The following is a 19,914-nucleotide window of genomic DNA, read 5'->3' as shown; positions in this document are numbered from 1 at the left end:
AAAATATCAGTGTAGGTACGGTGATATCTAGTTGTCCTTGTGCACCATTTAAGCATGGCCCCCAGTAAACAGTGACGCCTTTTATTTTTATTTATTGTGAGCAGCAGTAGGCTCCACACTAGCTGTCTTTTGTGACATGCGGGAGAGAATGCCATGTGGGCCCACATTTGGAGAAGATCCTGTCGCAAGCAAAGGTTTTGTCTGAAGCGTGAAAAAGATTCAACTTGTACACAGAGGAGTTAAATTTGTGCGTCTCGAAACATGGCTAACTGTTATCCCCGACAACCTCAAAAAGCCGGAGCTCTGCACTGCAATTAGTTTCTTCTTAATTAGGGAAAGACGAGGGCAGACCTGTACGACGAATTCAAACATTTCTATAAAAACATACTCCCTCTGATCCATAATAAGTGTCAGCTTTAGTCCAAATTTACCAAACCATTAGTATATCTGTACTCTCACGCTGATACCGAGTTTACATATTGAAGCAAACAGCTAACCACCCATACAGTAAAGACTTCATCAAGCAGGCTGTAAAAAAACGGAGCTTGCTAATATGGAATTTCAGTACACAGATCTAACAATTAGCTTCTGTAAATGTACACTGATCTACAACCTCTACAGATGATAGCATCAACGAACTGTTAGCAGCGCAATCCAGACAATCTCTGCTTTCTTGTCTTGCTCGGATGAGAGTTGTCCATGAACTGTTAGTGACAATCTTGATAATCTAATATTCCTTCAGCTCTTACTTTCTTCTCTTGGTCCTGTAGCTACTAAGCGACGACAGCCCTCCTGCAAAGACCGACATTTCCGAGGGAGGGGGAGATGCGGGTCGAATCGATGGGAGTGGTGAAAAGCAGGTCACACCGCCATTCGGAAGGTCAAGATCATATAGCTCGTCGGCGAAGACCGCAAAGTCAGAACCAGTGTTCCTTTTCTGAAGGTGGTTAGAATCATATAGCTCGTCATCGAAGACCGTAAAGTCGGCACCAGTGTTCCTTTTCGGAAGGTGGTTAGGATCATATAGCTCGTCATCGAAGACCGCAAAGTCAGCACCAGTGTTTCTTTTTTGAAGGTGGTCAGGATCAGTGGTTCTGAAATCTAGTGGTCCGTCCCTGGATTCCAGCAGTAGTTCAGGCTCCAGCACCACGTTGTCAAGTTCCGTTAGTGATTTCAGTTGACGTCCAAGAGAAGCGATGGTCTTCTGGCACTCCACAAGCTTCCCAGCTGCGTTAGCAAGCTCCTTCTCCTATACAAAAGACCATGATTCATGTTTTAACAGGTACAATCTTTGAGCTGCAATAACGTCAGTTGTCCTCATCTATTCGATGACAAACTACAGCTTCATAATGGTGTGTTGGGTTTGGGGACAAAGCAGCCAGATTAAGTGTACAGAGAAATTTACCTGTTTGGTCTTCAGATCTCCATTTGAGTTCACAAGCCTCCAGAGCTTCGCGTCTCGAATATCCCTTGACAACTGAGCCTCCAGCTTTCGGCATTTCTGTTCATAATCCTCTGACAGCAACCTCTCCTGCACAATCTCCCCTTGGAGCAAGCTCACCATGTTTGTCAGTTTTACAACATTGACCTTTGATGCTTCAAGTTGATGCTCCATTGACATTCTCTCTGACTGTACAGCCTCTTCCTTGGCAGTGAGCTCCGCTGCTGAAGTTATCTGTTGCTTCAGTTTCACTTGGAACAACTCCACCTTCTCATTAAGCGTTTGGGCATCCCGTTGCGCAGATTCAACCTCCGACTCCAACACCCTTTTTATGGCCTCTAGAGCTTCTAGCTGCATCTGTAGCTCTTCAGAAAACTCCTTTTCCTTTACTACATCATGCTCAAGCGCAGTCACCATATCACGCAGTTTCACAACTTCAGAGTTGACTAACTGGAGCTCTGCCTCCAGTGATTCTTTAATAGACTCCACAGAATGAGATTTCTCTGCTTCATGTAATGCCTTCACCTTTTCCAACTCGCTTTCTAGTGCTTTGACAATGTCACATAGCTTCGCTACTTCACTATTTGCTGAACATAACTGTGCCTCAAATGATTCCTTAACAACCTCAGAATGAGTTCTCTGTGCTTCAATCTTCATCTCTAACTGTGCTGTCAGTTCTTCATGCTGTGTCTTCTCCTTTTCTATCTCAGTCTCTAATGCTTCGACAATGCCACGCAGTTTCTCTACTTCAGTGTTTGCTGAACACAGCTGTGCCTCCAATGGTTTTTTAACAGCCTCGACAGCTGCTTCAATCTTCCCCGCCAATTGTGTTGTGAGTTCTTCGTGCAGTACCTTCTCTTTTTCGATGTCCTTCTCTAATGCTACGACTACGTCACACAGTTTCTGTACTTCAGCATTTGCTGAATACAGCTGTATCTCCAATGATTCTTTAACATTGCATGCAGCATCTAATTTTGCTTTGTACTGCACAGAAAGAGCCTTCTCGGTTTCAATCCTCTTTTGCAATGATGCCAGTGTCACCCGAAGTTGTGCAGCCTCTGCTGACACCAATTCTAATTGTGTCTCAGATTCCTTCTTTTCCACATTTTCTCCCAATGAAGCGACAACCGCATGTAGCTCCTCAGCTTCTACAGATTTGGACTCCAGCTGAGACTCCAAAGCCTTCTTCTCTTCTTCCAATCGGTCCACATCTCCCAGAGCAATATATTTTGAGTCATTTGCCGAATCCAACTGCATTTGCATTTCAACAAGCCTGTTCCTTGCTGCCACCAGTGCATCACAGGAGATGTCAAGCTGATTTCTAGCATCTATTAAGGCCATCTCAAGCTCCGTCTTCTCGCTTTCAACTATTTCAACCTTTGAATGCAAATCTGCCACATGATTCCGCAATTCTTCATTTTCTATTTTAAAGGAGTTGTTTCTCGTCACAGCCTTATCGGAATCTGTCTCCATATCAAAGGTAGAGCTTGTCTGGTCTGATTCATGCACTGCAGCTAACCTTTCCATCTCGAGGAAATCATCCATTAGGTCGATCTCAACAGGATTATTCGTAGTATTTCTTGCACTAGCCTTCCCATTCCTGAACTGATCAAGCTCGGAAATCAGAGCAGATGCCCATGAGTCAGAATTTCGCAACTCGCTGTCAACAGCAACCATACGTTCTGCACTGTCAGAGTGGCTATCAGTTAGTGATTCCACACATGCATTGCTTGGCAGAGGTCTACAATCATTGACCAGTGCTGTTTTCTGTGTGAGATGATATAACCTTCGGCATTCAGCCTCAACCCTGGCAATCTTTTTTGCACTTTCCAAGTGCTGTTTGCTAGCTGTCTCTGCTGCTTGATTGCTCAAGTCTTTTTCCAATGAGAGTATCTTCAGATCCTTGGACTGTACAAGGAGCTTGGCCTTGAGATCCAAGTTCTCTTTCTCCATTGTCTGAAGCTTTTCGTATAGATCTGGCTGTACAGACAAGGAGGCTTCTGATTTGGTTGCTTCCAGCTGCTTCTTCAGCTCAGCAATATGGTTCCGGAGCTTAGAGTTCTCAGACTCCAACTCCAGAGATGTCTTGGTAAGTGCATCCCGTATTTTCTCCTCTTGTTCTTCCCGTGCCAGGCGCAGCTGCCTGACACATTCCTTGAGAGCCTTATCTAGGTGGTTTACTTGACTCTCTAGATAAACATTCCTCTGGGAAGCAGCTTCAAGCAGCTTTTTGATGGCAGTAGCTTCAACTTCAGCTTGTTCCCAACCTACATAAAAGTTATCAAAGACATTGTTATGAATATTGCGAGTTGCAACATTGAATAATAAAGCTAAGTGCATCAATTTATTTTCTCGCTTACAGTAAGAAATACAGTATATTAACAAAATAACTTTTAAAATTATTGTATGGAATAATCAAATGGCACAAAAATAGCAAAATGAACAGACGAGGGAATAATTCACTTCCCTTACAAAAAATTATTGATAATGTTCCAAAAAGGAGAAAAGATTACCTGCAACAGCCTCTTCTGTGACTTTAGCATGCTGCTTAACCAGATCCTCTTTATCACTGATAGTCAAAAGTGCAGCAGCAAGTTTCTCATTTAAACTCTTCACGGTTTCCTTGTTCTCTTCATCTCTGACATTTGAGGATGTGTATGATTCTATTGACTGGCCATGCTGTGGAGAAAAATCATTTAAATCAACTCTTGATGCTAGTTTCTCATTCAAGGATTTTGGTACTCCAGTTTCTTGGCTGTCATCATGCCTAATCCTTGAAGAGACTCCGGGTGATTGGCCATGATGTGCGGAAGCATTGTTTGAGACAGGCCTCAAAGCCTCCTGGTTAAGCATGAGCAGTAATTTAATTACTTTGAGTAAAATCATCTTTTCTCGTAAAAACAAAATATTTCTTGAAATATACAAGTAGTGTCCAGAGTTAGCAACACATGCCATCTAAATACATATTGCATTTAGAAAGGTACTCTTAGCTACTGAACTAAATTACCTTCATTGCAATGAAAGGGTAAAGATGTCAAGTTAATCACAAAAGGACATACACATGTACTGTTGCAGATCTTAATACCACCGAACTTTAAGTGAAGCATAAATTTCAAAAGCAAAATCAACTAAACAAGGGCCAACCAACTACCGTGGTGTAGAAGTCAAACATGAACTGATTTAACTCCAACAAGGCTGATGTTAAGTACCAAGCATGGGCTAGAAGTCGAACATGAACTGATTTAACTCCAACAAGGCTGATGTTAAGTACCAAGCACTGAGTACCGAGCATTACTATTTTAGAGCAACAACAGAGCTCAAGTTTGTATGAATTAACCACATCATAAATCTGTGAAAGACCTGATCTATTATAGAATTTGATGCATCATGTATTCACATGATGCATCAAGCCCTTCTGACCACCAGAACCATTTAGAAAACAAATAACCTATGTTATTCAGGCTTTCTATTGCCTCTGTTTGCCAATCACTCAGAGTAGCCTATGCCCTATAGTTGCTGAGAGCTCTGGGAATTAAGTAGGTTATTTTGTGAAGTACTGCTAATATTGAGCCATTAGGAAATACACTTGTATCCTGAACTGACTACAGAGTCAAACCTAAAAATAAGAATAAATGGCATCTCGAAGAACAAATACTGCCATAATAATTCACTGGTATCTCCTAAACCTAAATTTTCATGTCTACAGATATTTCCTTATAAGTTGCATGACACAAGAACTACCAATAGTATAAAAACCGATCTCAAGAAAAAGTATAAAAACCTAATAAAATATTTGGAATCCTCTTGTGAATCTTTACTACTCTTTGAATGGGAGTTGGTGACTGTGATGGTTCATCCACACCTCTCACATCCCTTTTCAACCGACAAAAACTAACAAACTAACTAAGTCAAACAGAACAAAGCTCATCCACCTGTATAGTTTTAAAAAAGTAGAGCAGAAATGTATGGATATTGAGCTTTGGGTATTTTATCCATAGCAAAGCACGAGTATTTTGCTAGTAGACAAAGAGCCCCACTCAACATAGTCCCATAGTTCTAGCTAAACAATTCAACATGTAAATTCTATACACCTGGAAGTAATCTTATTAGCATGAGAGTCGACAGGTGACCCACTGCCCTTTACCAATCACAAGATTTAAACATTAGCATCTGAACCCTTGTGCACTACGTGAATCAGGTCAGACTGTGAGTTTTGCATGCTTTATCAATCAGTCCAAGGCAGCGAAAATGACATCTTGCCTATAAATGCTAAAAGCCTTAAAGTGATACTTATGTTCCATTTAAAACATACAAGGTTTTTCCAAGCGCACCTAACATACGAGTTCTGAATTTCTTTTCTAGTACAATTCATTGTTGAAAGACTGAAAATAACGGTACAGTTAGAAAACAACTACGATAAGAACTTACAACTGCTGCAGCAAAATTGTCCTACTGAGGTCAAAATATTTCCAGGATGCACAATTAAGGAATGGGGTTAGAACCTGATCACCGCGGCCGCGTCCAGACTGCGATGACACGGGCACAGAGCTCTCGCTTGCCCCAGGACTATTATCCGATGACTTGCGCCTCCAGAGCCAACTGGCGCGGTCCATAACCATCAACTGTTCGGAAGATCACAATGTGGTTCTCCTTTGTCGGCTAGCACGGTATGCAGGTTTCATCTATCAACATTGTTGCGAGAAGCGACACAGAGAGATCTCCTCGACGTGTTGAGCTAAAGGTCACCGATCTGCGTCAAACAACAGGCAGTAGAAAATCGCAAGTATTAGTTATCACTCGGGAATGATACCAATAGCAGGGGGAAATGATGCAACTCGCAGAGCATCATCCTACCTATATTAAAAAGGAAAGAATATTGCCATTCCAATTCAGAAGAGCAATTTATCAACGACTAGAAAACAACCATGACTTTATTGGAAAAAAAAAGGAAATAACCAGGAACTGGTTGGATTCCAGCAATACCCAGCAATCCCCAATTTTATTTTGGCAAAGCTCAAGAGCGTGCAAGACCAAAATTTACCACCCAAAAAGTTAAACTATGCTATATCCAGAAATTTCGAGCAAGAACATCCAAAAGAACACAGTACTACTGCCCTATCCAGAAATTACTTGCAGAATGGAGAACAGCACCGGTCAATGAAATTACTGGCATAAAATCCAGTCAAAGTCCTCCCTCCTGAACTAGCTCAACGCTCTTCTGCCTTTTACACCAACAGAAGAAGATGCAAGCAAAGCAAAATAGTGCCCAAAAAAAGTTGCATACAGTTTGGTAAGGATTGCCTCGCTGCGAAAGTTGTAGCCACCGACTACTCCCAACTCCCCAAGATAGAATAGAGACCTACCAGAAGTAAATATCAATTTTTTTCTTGAACCAACCAGGGAAACCAAAATCACTGGGCAAGAACAAGCGGCGCCGGAAGCACGCAACCCCTAAATCAGCTCCTGACGCCCGCACAATCCCTCCTCGCCAATCAGCTAAACCCCAAATCTAGACCTAACTTCAAGGGACCAGTCCCGGCGAAGCGGAGGGGGGAGCAGAAAAATAAGCAGAGCAGGCAGACAGAGAGATTTGATGGGGGAAACCAAGAACGAGGAGGGTTCCGGTGCAGGAAGGCATGAGGGGATGGGCTGCATTAATACCTGGGGTGAGATTTAAGCATTACACGGAGGAATGCCTCCGCATCGATAGCAAGAACTCCGTGAACACGAGAGAACAATGCTCCACTGTTTTCCCCTTCCTTCAAAAAATAATTTTGCGCTCTCTCTCTTGCCTGTTTTTCTCTCTCTGGAAGGATTCGGGATGGGATGGGTGTGCAGGCTAGGCTAGGAACGGAAAGCGAGAAGTGTCGGTGAGGCCGCCCAGCTCACGCTCACGCTCACGCACTCGCACAGACAGATCGGAGCAGCGAGACAGGCACGCAAGAAGAAGAATACGAGCCGAAAACGAAAAGCGGAGTGGGGAAAAAGGGAGCTGGAGAGGAGGTGGCCATGGGCGGCGGCACTGCTCCTGCAGCAAACAGCTTGGCCACCACCAGCACCGCCTCGTCAGTCAGCTTTGGCCATGTGAGATGCGCCGATGGTCCTATACTATACCAGTACTTTCCAGTTCCCAAGCCAAGGAGGAGTGAAGCCCCAAGCTCTGGGGTCTGGGCTGTTCAGCGCATCGGAGGAAGAAATAAATGCTCGCAGCAAGAATCCAAGGCCGCTCTTTCCTTCCCCTCATCAATCAACTGAGATAAATAAATGCAGGGAAGCAGCAAGCGAGGATCCGAGGTGCACTCACCCGCGTCAATGGCGCTCGGCCGGCGCTGCTCCCTTCCCGCCCAGGCAGAGGCTCCCCTCTCCCTCTGCCTTGAAGTAGCAGTAGCGTTCGTCAGTGCATTGATACTAGTGCCTTTGTTGATGCAACCACTGGATGGACGGTAGTAGTAGTAGTAGGCTAGTAGGTGGTGTGGTTTGCCGTTGAGTGACGGGCTGCTTGACTACCGCAACGGATTAGGGTTCTTGGCTTAGCCTGCGTATTTCAGCTTAGTTTAGCTTGCCGTGATCTCGATTTCGATTCTCCCGGGCCGGGGAGCGCGTGCGGAGGTTGGGGTTGCGTTGTCGTACGCGCACCTGACGACGCGCGGTTCGCGTCTTGCCCCCGCCTTTTGCTCCGGTTCTCGGTTCGTGTGCCGGCGACGGGGTCCAGCTCAGCTCCCAGCGGCCTCGCCGACCGGCACCCAGAGACGACGGGCCCTGCCGCGCAGAGGGTACGGGGTACACAACGGGCGGCATGCGCAGATGGCCACGATTTGTTTTCTCGGAACTCACGCGGTCACGGTGATGGGACGCTTGAATGAAAATATACCCATGCTCGTACGGCCACGAATTACGGTATCTTGTGGCTGTGTGAGTGCAGCCTGCACTGTATCGAGAGGCTGAAACCAGCGCATCATGTGATTTTTGTTTTCTGAAAAGAACAACACTCGATGCTTTGCCAGGCCCTCGATGTAATCTAATGGAAATAGCTGCACAATTCACATGAATTCGAGGGAAGAGGGCCTGCCTCCATCTAGGATTTGAGCTCCCAAACATATTTCATCTTGTCTATATTGTATACTTGCATCAATTTAGAGATTGAGGTATAGGAATGCAATACATATGAATTTTTCAAGTGGCATTTCATTTGATCCAAAGGACTTAAGAAAAAAAACATGTAATGGAATATTCCAAAATTTCTATGAAAACCCTTCAATCCAAAGAGGCCCCCACGAATTCATTCCCTAGGAATTTCCCGTGAACCTTGCTTGGTTCGTATCGTATGGATCTTCTCTATAATCTACTTTGCATGCAATTGCAAAGATAAATTGCTATTCAAACCTCATGGATATTTTGATGTGTTCAATTGAGAAAAGCTTTTAGTACATATCTATGTGTTTTTAGTTCTAGTGGAAATCAATAAGGCATGGTGGCATAATATTCTACGTTTTTCTTGATCATGTTTTTTATCTAGTATCTTGTGAACCAAGTAGTCCATAAACTCTTTCATTAACATGGGTATTATTCCATGAGACGTGTTTCAAAATTTACCTTTTTTAGGGTTTAAGGCTGGCGCTCTACCAGCCGATTAGATTGGAAAGTAAGTAATTTACATGGGGATCTCAAAGGAAATCAGATTTTACAAAAAGGAGACCGAAGCTAGAAACCTGCTAGGGGCACACAAAAATCTAGCCTAGACGGTCTCCTTGGTCCTTCCTTCAAGGCATAGGCCTCATGATCAATCTGGTTGCGCTCAAGGCATGTCACATCCTGCACCGGAAGCGCCACATTTGTAAAAACTCTTAGGGCGCATTTGGTAGGCTCATGTCTTTGGCGTATGGGTTGAACAATGCTAAGTGGGCTTGGTCGGTCGAATACGAGAGCTAAGCCAACATCTCCGTTTGGTAGGCCGTGGAGCATGCAGTGGACCGAAATGGCAGCCCGTTGAATTGACTGGTTCTTCACATCGAGCTCACAAAAATAGAGGTTCTTGATATTATAACACTAGTAGTAGTAATGACAACTATACATAATACCATGCCATAAGACAACATCTTCATCAGTAATAGATCGGCTCCCCAAGCTATGCACATGTGATGTGCTCCTAGGTGATGGTGATAGCCCTGAAGAGCTTGATCTTGAAGCCCTTCTTATTGTTGGTGTACTTGAAGACGATGACGTCGCTAATCTAGAGGTTGATCTTCCTCGCTAAGTCCCTCCACCTTTGAAGAAGAAGAGCTCGCCCTCGACCAAGCTGTTACACTCCAGCGGCAGGTCACCACTGCGTTCTCTACCTGCAGGCTCCTCACCAGGGTCGGCTTCATCCTAGGAGGGACTTGCAACGCGAGGAGGTCGGAGGCCCTGATCTGCACTTAGAAGCGATGAGTCTCATCCTCCACGGGGCGGTGGCCAGTCCTCAGAGCACGCCCGACGGAAGGCTTTGCCTCCATCTCGTCGACAAGCTGCTGGAGATGCAGAACCACCGGCTTGACGACCACCTCCATCTGACGGATGTAGTTGGCGACATCCTCATGTGGGATGATGCACCTCCTGCACATGTTGAGTGATGTGAATCAGAGGGAGTATTTCAAATTAGTTTGTACACAAATCATGTTGTATGGGGGCTCTGGTTCACTTTCTTCCCCCATCACTCTCCCTCGTCTACAGTACCTTTGAGAGGCGCATGTAGTTGATCGGGCCTCCGATGGCCGCTTCGTCGGATTAGATGACCAAATTTGGTCTTGGATAGGCGTCGGAGTAGTTTTGGTGTAAATATAGGTGTTGTCTTCCTGGTTTTCGGCCGATGCCACATTTTGGGCATATTCCCTGTAGTGGAGATGGAGCTCTGGATCTCCGCAAGATCCTCGACATCGTACGGTTGATGCTACTTCTGTTTCGGCTTCTCAGGTCAAAGCTGAGCATGAGGAAGAACGACACCATCTTCTTTAATAAGCTCTTGGCGGTGGATCTCAGCTGTGTGCCTGGAAGCCAAGACATGGAAGTTTGGCTGCTCTTCTACTCTCGGTCGGCCTTGGTGGCGAGGGGGAGTGCGGGAGCAGGCGGCCGCTCTTCGCTCCAGTGATGAGATCCAAGATCGTAGGTGAGTGTTGTCTCGAGTGGTGGATCTCCAAAGTTCTATTTCTTCTCTATCTTGTCGTGGAGGCGAAGGGAGAGGTGGCGACGGAGTTGCGACCTCCTTAGGATCGTTCTCGTTGTTGCCTACGTGGTGCTACGATGATGAGCTCAACCACGCAAGCGGCATCCTAGCCGCTGCGATCTTCCGCCGGCAGGGCGGTATGTCTACTACCTCCGATGCGGAGGCCCATCTTCGAATCGACCGTTGGAGCTCGACGCCTCTTCGTCACCAATTGGTTTGTCCTCGGTGGCTTGGAGGTGGCCAGGCGTGTAAGGGTATTTTACCTTTATCCATTATTTTGGTAACAATGACACCGTTGCTAGAGTATTCGGACTAATACATGCATATAAGATTATTCTCAGGTATTAGCCAAACAGGCATAATGGTGTATCAATGGAACAAGAAGTTAAAGGGAGACCCCCCCACTTCGACAAAAATGAAGCAACAGGTTTTCTGCCAAAGATCGGTATGTGGTCTGTTGGACCGGCCCTGGGACCGACTGGCCCTGGCGAGTCCAGAAACATTTTCCCTCCGCTCGGATCTGGCCCGGCGCACGGTCCGGTTTGGACCGGATGGTCCGGCCCCTGGCCCGGCCGAACCGGCCTCTGGACCGGATGGCCCGGCCCCTGGCCCGGTTGAGCGGCCTCCTCGACGGTTCGCTGAGCTGGACAAGTCACAACGGTTGGATTTCGTGGGACCATATAAATACCCCTTCACCTAGCTCAGAACACTCAGGCACTACACTACAAACTGTTCTTGAGCTCTCTCTCTCATACTCCATTGATAGAAACACCAAAAGTCTCAGATCTCCCTCCCCCTCCACCCAAACTCGAATCCTCCGGGGAAAACATAGAGGAGGTCTTGATATATAGTTCCACCGAGCCAAATCTTGTTCCTCCTTGTATTCATCGAGATACTTTCTCTCTAGGGTTCCTTGGAAACCTTAGTTGGGCAAGAGTAGTCCGGAAGCATCCGGGCTGTGAATTTGGTCCTGACAAGATTGTGATGGTTTGGAGGCTGCCTCAAAGTCTACCACAAGTGAGTGAGCTATTCCTTTGTGGGATAGGCTCCGGAGAAGAAGGTGAGCCTTCGTGGCGTTGGGGAATCCTTTGTGGGACCCCCACCTCTCCAAACGTGATGTACCTTCTTGCAAAGGAAGGGAACACAGGAATAAACCTTCGCCTCCGCGTGCTATCGGTTATCCCTAACCGAACTCTTTACTTGTGATATAACTGCATGTGAGAGCCTTCGCGCTCGAGTTACTTATATCATCATATAGGGTGCTTCACCTAGTTTGCATTAGGCTCATCTTTATCTTCCGCAAAGCCTACCATTGCAAGGAAAGAATTAAAATTTGTAGAAACCTATTCACCCCCTCTAGGTTTACCATCTCTGAACTTTCAATTGGTATCAGAGCCTGGACTCTTTTTAAGTGCCTTACATCCTTAAGAGTGAGATGGATAAACTATTCGAGGGTCTGGACAAAGATTCTAACCTTTCGGTTAAGGAGATGAAATCCAGATTCTTAGCATATGAGGCTGAGAGAAAGAAGAAGGAGGATGAAGTCCAAAGCCAAATGGCACAAATGAGTGCCATGCTTAAAACCTGACTAGTGGGGCTTCTGGTGGGGCTTTGGTCCCTCCGGAAACTTTCCATGAAGTCAATCATGACTATCCTAGAAACACTTCACCAATGCCTCATATAAACCATAGTGGGAATATTCCCCATTTTTATGGAACTCACTTTTCCTTTTGGAAATCCTCTATGGAGTCCCATATTCGCAGCTGCAGTGTGGAGATGTGGGAGATCATTGTGGATGGATACCGGAAGCCACAAGATCCCATCAGGCTAACCTCCACCGAGTTCTACAACCGCCAACTCAATGCCTTTGCATGTGACAAGATCAGAAGTGGCATCAATCGCAAGCTCCTCGATCAAGTCAATGATATAGACTCTGCAAAAGAGCTTTGGGATCGGATTGTTGTTCTTCAAGAGGGAACCAATCTGATCCAGAAGGCTCTCTATGAGTCAGCAAAGACGGAGGCAACTTTGTTTATGATTAGAGAAGGAGAATCCTTGGCCGATGCTTATGGAAGGCTTGGTGCTCTTCGAGTAAAGGTCAAGGGCCTTGGATGTGAAAAATACAATGATGGCTTTGAAATGAATGAAGAATTCATAAAGTCCAAGGTCATTGCCATGATTGCAGTCAAACAAAAGGACACCAACCTTGCACTCAACTTGCAAATCCTCACCAAGCAAGCAGATCTGAACGCGGATGATCTAGTCTCCTATGTGGCAGCCAATGACAACATGGCCAAGGCAGGAGAGAAGCTCATGGCGATGAACCGTGTCGATGGACCCTCTCACAACCTTGCGTTGAAGGCCAGAGCTGTCCAAGAAAGTTAAGAACTCTATGAGATCGAAGAAGATGAAGAGATGACTTCAACTAGTGACATCGGGATAGATTTTGCTTTCTTTACCAAAAAGTACAAGAAGAATGTTCCCAATGTCCTTCAATGAGAAGAAGAAGAGAACGTGCTACAACTGTGGTGAAGATATTCACTTTGCAAATGAGTGCCCTTATGAGAAAAGGGTAGACAAGCCGAAGTTTGTCAAAGGGCTCAAGCCAAGATTGAAGCCAAACCCAATCAACGAACGATACAAGAAGAACAAGGGAAGAGCCTTTGTTGGAGCTGAGTACATTTCCGATAAAGAGGAAGAAGATGAGGAGAAGGAGGCTGGAGTGGCTGGTTTGGCTTTCTCCAAACCCGGGTCACTCTTCACATATGATTACTCCAAGCATTACTCCACGGAGTCCTCAACTCCAAATGATATTGGTTCTTCCTTCATGGCAAGAACAACTCATGATGATTACTCTCATGACTCTCCCTCCTCTATGATCGTCGGCTCTTGTCTAGTGGCAAGGGAAGCAAAGGTAATGGAATCTCTACCGTCTTTATCTAGTATTCTTGATGATGAAACTAATAATATAGATGAAGTGGCTATGCTTAAGGAGCTTTACAAAGTTAGATGCACTCTTCGTGGTGATGCTCTTGTCAAGTTTGATTACTTAATGGACTCCCTCAATAAGGGACGAGTTCATTGAGGAATTAGAATATCATTTGAATGATGAGAAACGGAGATTCAATCTCCTAAAACAAGAGCTGAAAAACGAAAAGGGCATATCTCAAGGCCTTAAGAAACTAGTTGAAACTTTTGAACTAGATAAAGTTAAGGACCTAGAAACTATTGAAAGGGCTCAATTATTGGCCCAAGAGCTCGATGCTTCAAAGAAGGAGCTTGAAGTTCCTCATGCTTCTCTCACTAGGGATCTTGACCATCTTGAAAAGGCTAACAAGCTTGTTAAGGATGAGCTCAAGAAACTTAGAGATAACCATGACCTACTCCAAGAAACCTACAAGAAGGCTCTTGGATTAATGAATGATCCCATTATTGCTGAAAATGTTGCTAGTTCCTCCACACCATTTACTTGTGAGCATGCCAAACTTGTTGAGGAACATGTTCGCTTGAAAGAGGAACTATCTCTGTATGTTGAGACCAATACATATTTTGAATCCGTGGTAACCAAATATGGTCTCAACTATCATCCTATTGACTCGGCTTGTGAACAAGCAACTATTCTTGAGGAAAATGCTATGTTGACAAAGAAACTAGCCAAGTTCACCACCGCCAAGAATAAGATGAGATTGGATGACCTCTTGAGTAAGCAAAGGTCAAACAATCAAAAGTATAGACTTGGGTATGTTCCCAAGTCTTACAAGAAGAAGAACTAAAAGAAGGAGAAACACGCTCAAGAGAAGAACAAGAAGGCCACTAATGGTGGCAAAGCCCCAAAAGGCAAAGCCACTAGTGGTGAATGCACGGGACCTAACAATCACTATGCTTTATTTGTTGATTATTATGGTGATATTTATGTTGAATATGTTGGTCCTCGTAACGGCTATGATTATATAGGGTACTTGATATGGGTACCAAAAGAACTTGTTGTCATTACAAAGGAACCCATTAATCGATGGGTTCGTAAATCCTCTACTTGATTTTGTAGGTGTATTCCTCCAGTGGTCCAAAATGGGTGTTTGATAGTGGATGCACCAATCATATGACCAGAGGAAGAGGTGTGCTTGACCAATTCATAGAAGATGTTAACAAAAAGTCAAGCATCACCTTGGTGATAATTCAAAGGGAAAGGTACTTGGGTATGGCAAGGTGGCAATCTCTAACGACTTGTGCCTTGAGACGATCATGCTTGTTGAATCCCTTGGCTATAATTTACTTTCTATATATCACCTTGCAGATGTCGGCTATAATTCCTACTTTACTAAATATTGTGTAAAAGTCTTTAGGAGTTATAATCTCAGATTGGTCCTTGTTGGATATGTGGGAAAACAACCTTTATGTTGTTGACCTCTCGAAAGAGAGCCCGGAGAACTCCTCTCCCCCACATGTCTAATGGCCAATCATGACGAAGGTTGGCGGTGGCACCGCCACCTTGGTCATGTCAACATGAGAAATCTTAAACAACTCCTAAAGGGTGAGCACATTGTTGGACTAACCGACATTTCTTTTGAGAAAGATCGTGTGTGCAGTGCATGTGTAGCTGGAAAGCAACTCAAGAAGAGACATCTTATCAAGAGTATCGTCTCCACCTCGAGGCCTTTGGAGCTCCTTCACTTGGATCTCTTTGGGCCATCTCATTATGATACTCTTGGTGGAAGTAAATATGGACTGGTCATTATTGATGATTACTCAAGATACTCTTGGGTCTTTCTCCTCAAGTCTAAGGATGAGATCCATAGAGAGTTCATCATCTTCGCCAAGAAAACTCAATGGATGTATGAATCTGAGATCAAGGCGATAAGGACCGACAATGGAACCGAGTTCAAGAACTACACTATGCAAGAGTTTGTTGATGATGAGGGCATCAAGCATGAGTTTTCAGCTCCATATACTTCTCAGCAAAAAGGTGTTGTTGAAAGGAAGAACCGGAATATTATTGAGATGGCAAGAACCATGTTGAGTGAATTCAACTCACCCCCATAATTTTTTGGGAGAAGCCATCTCTACAGATGTCCACTACTCCAAACGGCTCTTCCCTCGTCCCCTAGATAATAAAACCTCATACGAGCTTCTCAGACGTAACAAGCCTAATTTCATGTACATTCGTGTCTTTGGATGCAAATGTCTTGTTAAGAACAATAAAGGGAAGCTCGGTAAATTTGAAACTAGAACTATAGAGGGTACATTTGTTGGATATGCAGAGAACTCCCACGCCTATAGATACTACAAAAAGTCCAATGGGACTATTGAAGTATCTTGTGATGTGGTGTTATTGGAGGATAATGGCTCCCAAGTGGAGCAAGTTGTTCCATGTGCTGCAGGTGATGGTGATTGATACGTCCAAAACGTATCTACTTTCCCGAACACTTTTGCTATTGTTTTGCCTCTAATTTGTGTATTTTGGATACAACTAACACGGACTAACGCTGTTTTCAGCGAGAATTGCTCCGGTGTCTCGTTTTTGTGCGAAATTCAACTTTCGGGAAAATCCTCGGAATTTATGTCGAAGGGCTTATTTTTCCGGAAGAATCATGGAGCCGGAAGGGCGGGCTCGGGGAGGCCCGGGGCCCCCACACACTAGGCCGGCGCGGCCCGGAGGGGGGCGCGCCGCCCTAGCGTGTGGCCCCCTCGGCTGGCCTCCGACGCCCCTCTCTGGACTACTTAAGGGTTTCGATCTAAAAACGCGAGACGAGAAGTCGAAGTCGCCAGAAACCATCCAGTACACCGCCACCGTCGCGAAACTCCGTCTCGGGACCAGAAACTCCGTTTTGGCACTCCGCCGGGACGGGGAATTGGAGGAGATCATCGCCATCATCACCACCGACGCCTCTCCATCGACCAGCCATGTTTCCCCCATCCCTGTGTGAGTAATTCCTCCGCTGTACGCTGAAGGGGATGGTAGGGATTGGATGAGATTGGTCATGTAATAGCATAAGATTGTTAGGGCAAAGTGCCTAGTGTCCGTAATTGGTACTTTTATGATGTTGTTGCAACTTGTTATGCTTAATGCTTTTCACTAGGGCCCGAGTGCCATGATCTCAGATCTGAACATGTTATCAATTCATGATGATATTCATTGCTTTATGATCTTACCTGCAAGTTGTATACACGTATTGTTGTCCGGAACCCGAGGCCCCAAAGTGACATAAATTGGGACAACCGAAGGGGAAGGCGGTGATATGAGGATCACATGTGTTCATGGAGTGTTAATGCTTTGCTCCGGTGCTCTATTAAAAGGAGTACCTTAATTTCCAGTAGATTCCCTAGAGGCCCGGCTGCCACCGGCTGGTAGGACAAAAGATGTTGTGCAAGTTTCTCATTGCGAGCACGTACGACTAAATATGGAACACATGCCTATTGATTGATTAGTACTTGGATACCGTTTTATTATTATCCGCAAATGCCCTGCCTTGATTGTTACATGAGTTTCTCTCATCCATGCAACGCCCGTTCATCCATCCCTCGTGCCTACGTATTTTAATCCTCGCTGTTTACTATAACCACTACTCGCTGTCTTTGTTACTCTGCTGCTCGTTATTTCACCACTGCTATCGCTATAAAACTCGTTACTACTGATAAACTCTTGCGAGCAAGTCTGTTTCCAGGTGCAGCTGAATTGACAACTCCGCTGTTAAGGCTTTCAAGTATTCTTTGTCTCCCCTTGTGTCGAATCAATAAATTGGGTTTTACTTCCCTCAAAGACTGTTGCGATCCCCTATACTTGTGGGTTATCAAGACTATTTTCTGGCGCCGTTGCCGGGGAGCATAGCTTTATTTGCAAGTTCACTTGGATTGATATAGTTCGCTGCAAATTCTCCATCATGGGTAAACCTCGCGATCCTAAAGTCGCCATATTACCATCCACTACAAGAAAAGGTACAACTCTGAGTACCTCTGCTGCTCTTGATTCACCATCTGTGATAGATAAACTTGTTTCACCACCACAAGCTTCACATGCTGGTACTTCTGCTAGATCTGAAATTCCTCTCATAATTTTGATGATGCTTTTGCTGTGCTTGATAATGATGGTTCGTTAGGATCTTTTCTAGATGCTACAATTGCTAGGTCTAGACAAATTGAAAGTACTGAAACTCCTAATGAAAATGCTGCTACACCTGTTAATTCACACTAGTCTGTTGAATACTCTAGTGATGATCTTGATGAAGATTATGTAGAACTTGATGATGATTTTATTGATAAATGCAAAGCTACTACTAATGCAAGAAAAATTAAAAAGTAGCTTGCACAACATACTGTTAGATGTAAACTGTCTCCTGATCCTAAATTTGCCACATCTCCTATAAACATTAAGGATAAGGATTATGACTTTTCTCTTGATTTATCTCATATATCTATTGTTGAGAAAACACCTTTTTGTGGTACTGAAAAAGAAAGTGTTGTAGAACACATGATTGAGCTGTCTACTTTGAGTAGCTTGTTTTCTGATGATGTTAAGAAGCGTACTTATTTCGTTGCTAAAATTTTCCCTTTCTCATTAAAGGATGATGCTAAAACTTGGTATAATAGTTTGCCACCTGATTCTGTTAATAGTCCAAAAGAATTGCTTGATGTTTTCTTCCGGAAATACTTTCCTGCTAGTGCTCAACATATTGCTTTGCAAAGAATTTATAATTTTGATCAGGAAGATGGAGAGAAATTGCCTGAGGCTTGGGCGAGATTTTGCTCTCTTATTAGAGCTCAGCCTGAACATGATTTGGAAAAGCATGATTTACTTGATATATTTTATAGTGGACTAACCATTGAGTCTAGGGCATACCTGGATAGTTGTGCTGATTGTGTTATCAGGAAAAGAACTCCAGACGACGCTGAAGAGTTATTGGCTAGAATAGGCCGGAATCATGATGATTGGTCTACACCTGAACCAACCCCGACACCAATATTGAAGAAGAGGGGTATGATTAAAGTAAATGATGAAGATATGAGGGAAGCCAAGAAATATCTTAAAGAGAAGGGTATTAAATCTGAAGATGTGAAGAATTTACCTCCCATAGAAGATTTAAGTAAGATCACTCCCCCTTCATCCATGATTGAGGTACACTCTCTTGAACGTTTTACTAGGGAAGATATTCCGTATTCAAAACCTCCTGCTCAATGCTTAGATGAGTTTGATAATTATATTGTTAAGCAAAGTAATTTCAATATGAGAGTAGAGAATCATTTAATGGAAAATTCTCGAGCTATTAGTGAATTGCATGGTATTGTGGAGAGAACCTCCAATGATGTTAAGATGCTTGTTAAACATTTTCATATGATTCAAGCTCAAATTGATCAACTCACTAAAGTGCAAAATGACTTGTTAAAAAATAATTCTAAAGAAAAACATGCTTACGAAGTAACAACTAGAGGCGGTGTTTCTACCCAGGATCCTCTATATCCTGAAGGGCATCCCAAAAGAGTTGAACAAGATTCTCAACGAACTAAAACTAGTGCTCCATCTAAGAAAAAGAAAAAGAAACATAAAAATGTTGTAGAATCCTCTGAACCTGTTAATGATCCTAATAGTATTTATATTTATGATACTGAAACTGAAAGTGGTAATGAACATGATAAAGATAATGATAAGAATGATGCTTCTGATAAAGAAGAGGTTGAAGAAGAACCTGAAAAGCATGCTAAAAATAAAAAGTATACTAAAGAAGATTTTATTGCTAAGAAACATGGTAATGAAAGGGAACCTTGGGTTCAAAAGCAAATATTAACCGATATATCTACTATGACTAGGATCAAAACAAACTATACACAGCAAGCAGAAGAATACTCACATAATGACGGCCAGGAAACAAGATCCTTTCGACTGATACGGGAATAGCTTCAGCTACATCCTTGCCGTAGCTAACTTGACGGCTTTCAAGATTCTACAACAGTGGTAGAATAAAGCAGGTTGCTCACCCTCCAGGCCCCTATCACCAAGTCAAATCGACCAAATCTACCAATAAATGATGCAATTCTATCATTAGTGAGAGACTTCACATCAGCAATCTCAATTAGCGTGCCAGTTTGTGCCTGATCCCACCAACCCCTCAGAATCCTCCTGTTATCTTCACTTGCCTTTTCCTGCTAAGAAACTAAAATCAAAGGAAGAAGAACACTATAACAAATTCCGTGATTGGATGAAACCTTTATTCCTGCAAATCCCTTTGACTGATGCTATTAAATTGCCTCCTTATTCAAAGTATATGAAAGATATTGTCTCTAA

The 19,914-nt window shown here is 43.9% G+C and overlaps 1 protein-coding gene across 1 annotated transcript; it reads right to left on the bottom strand.

Annotated features, from left to right (window-relative positions):
* Window positions 1–377: 377 nt before the first annotated feature.
* LOC124654608 (filament-like plant protein 3) lies at window positions 378–8,000 on the bottom strand. The gene is made up of 5 exons (XM_047193602.1): window positions 7,746–8,000; window positions 5,944–6,191; window positions 3,955–4,282; window positions 1,406–3,708; window positions 378–1,249 (listed from the first exon to the last, which is right to left on the bottom strand). The coding sequence occupies exons 2-5, from the start codon at window positions 6,058–6,060 to the stop codon at window positions 746–748; spliced, it is 3,252 nt and encodes a 1,083-aa protein (XP_047049558.1). The 5' UTR covers window positions 6,061–6,191; window positions 7,746–8,000; the 3' UTR covers window positions 378–745.
* Window positions 8,001–19,914: the final 11,914 nt, after the last annotated feature.

Source organism: Lolium rigidum, chromosome 5, assembly GCF_022539505.1.
Source record: "Lolium rigidum isolate FL_2022 chromosome 5, APGP_CSIRO_Lrig_0.1, whole genome shotgun sequence".
NCBI classification, from domain to species: domain Eukaryota; kingdom Viridiplantae; phylum Streptophyta; class Magnoliopsida; order Poales; family Poaceae; genus Lolium; species Lolium rigidum.
The sequence above is the reverse complement of the archived record's forward strand: the minus strand, read 5'-3'. Positions and strand labels throughout refer to the sequence as shown.

Coding starts and splice junctions, on each gene's coding strand:
- LOC124654608 (XM_047193602.1), bottom strand. CDS start 6,060: ATGGTTATGGACCGCGCCAGTTGGCTCTGGAGGCGCAAGTCATCGGAT. Junction 4,283..5,943: donor GACGCGGCCGCGGTGATCAG/GTTCTAACCCCA, acceptor ATGCTTAACCAG/GAGGCTTTGAGGCCTGTCTC. Junction 3,709..3,954: donor CACAGAAGAGGCTGTTGCAG/GTAATCTTTTCT, acceptor ACTTTTATGTAG/GTTGGGAACAAGCTGAAGTT.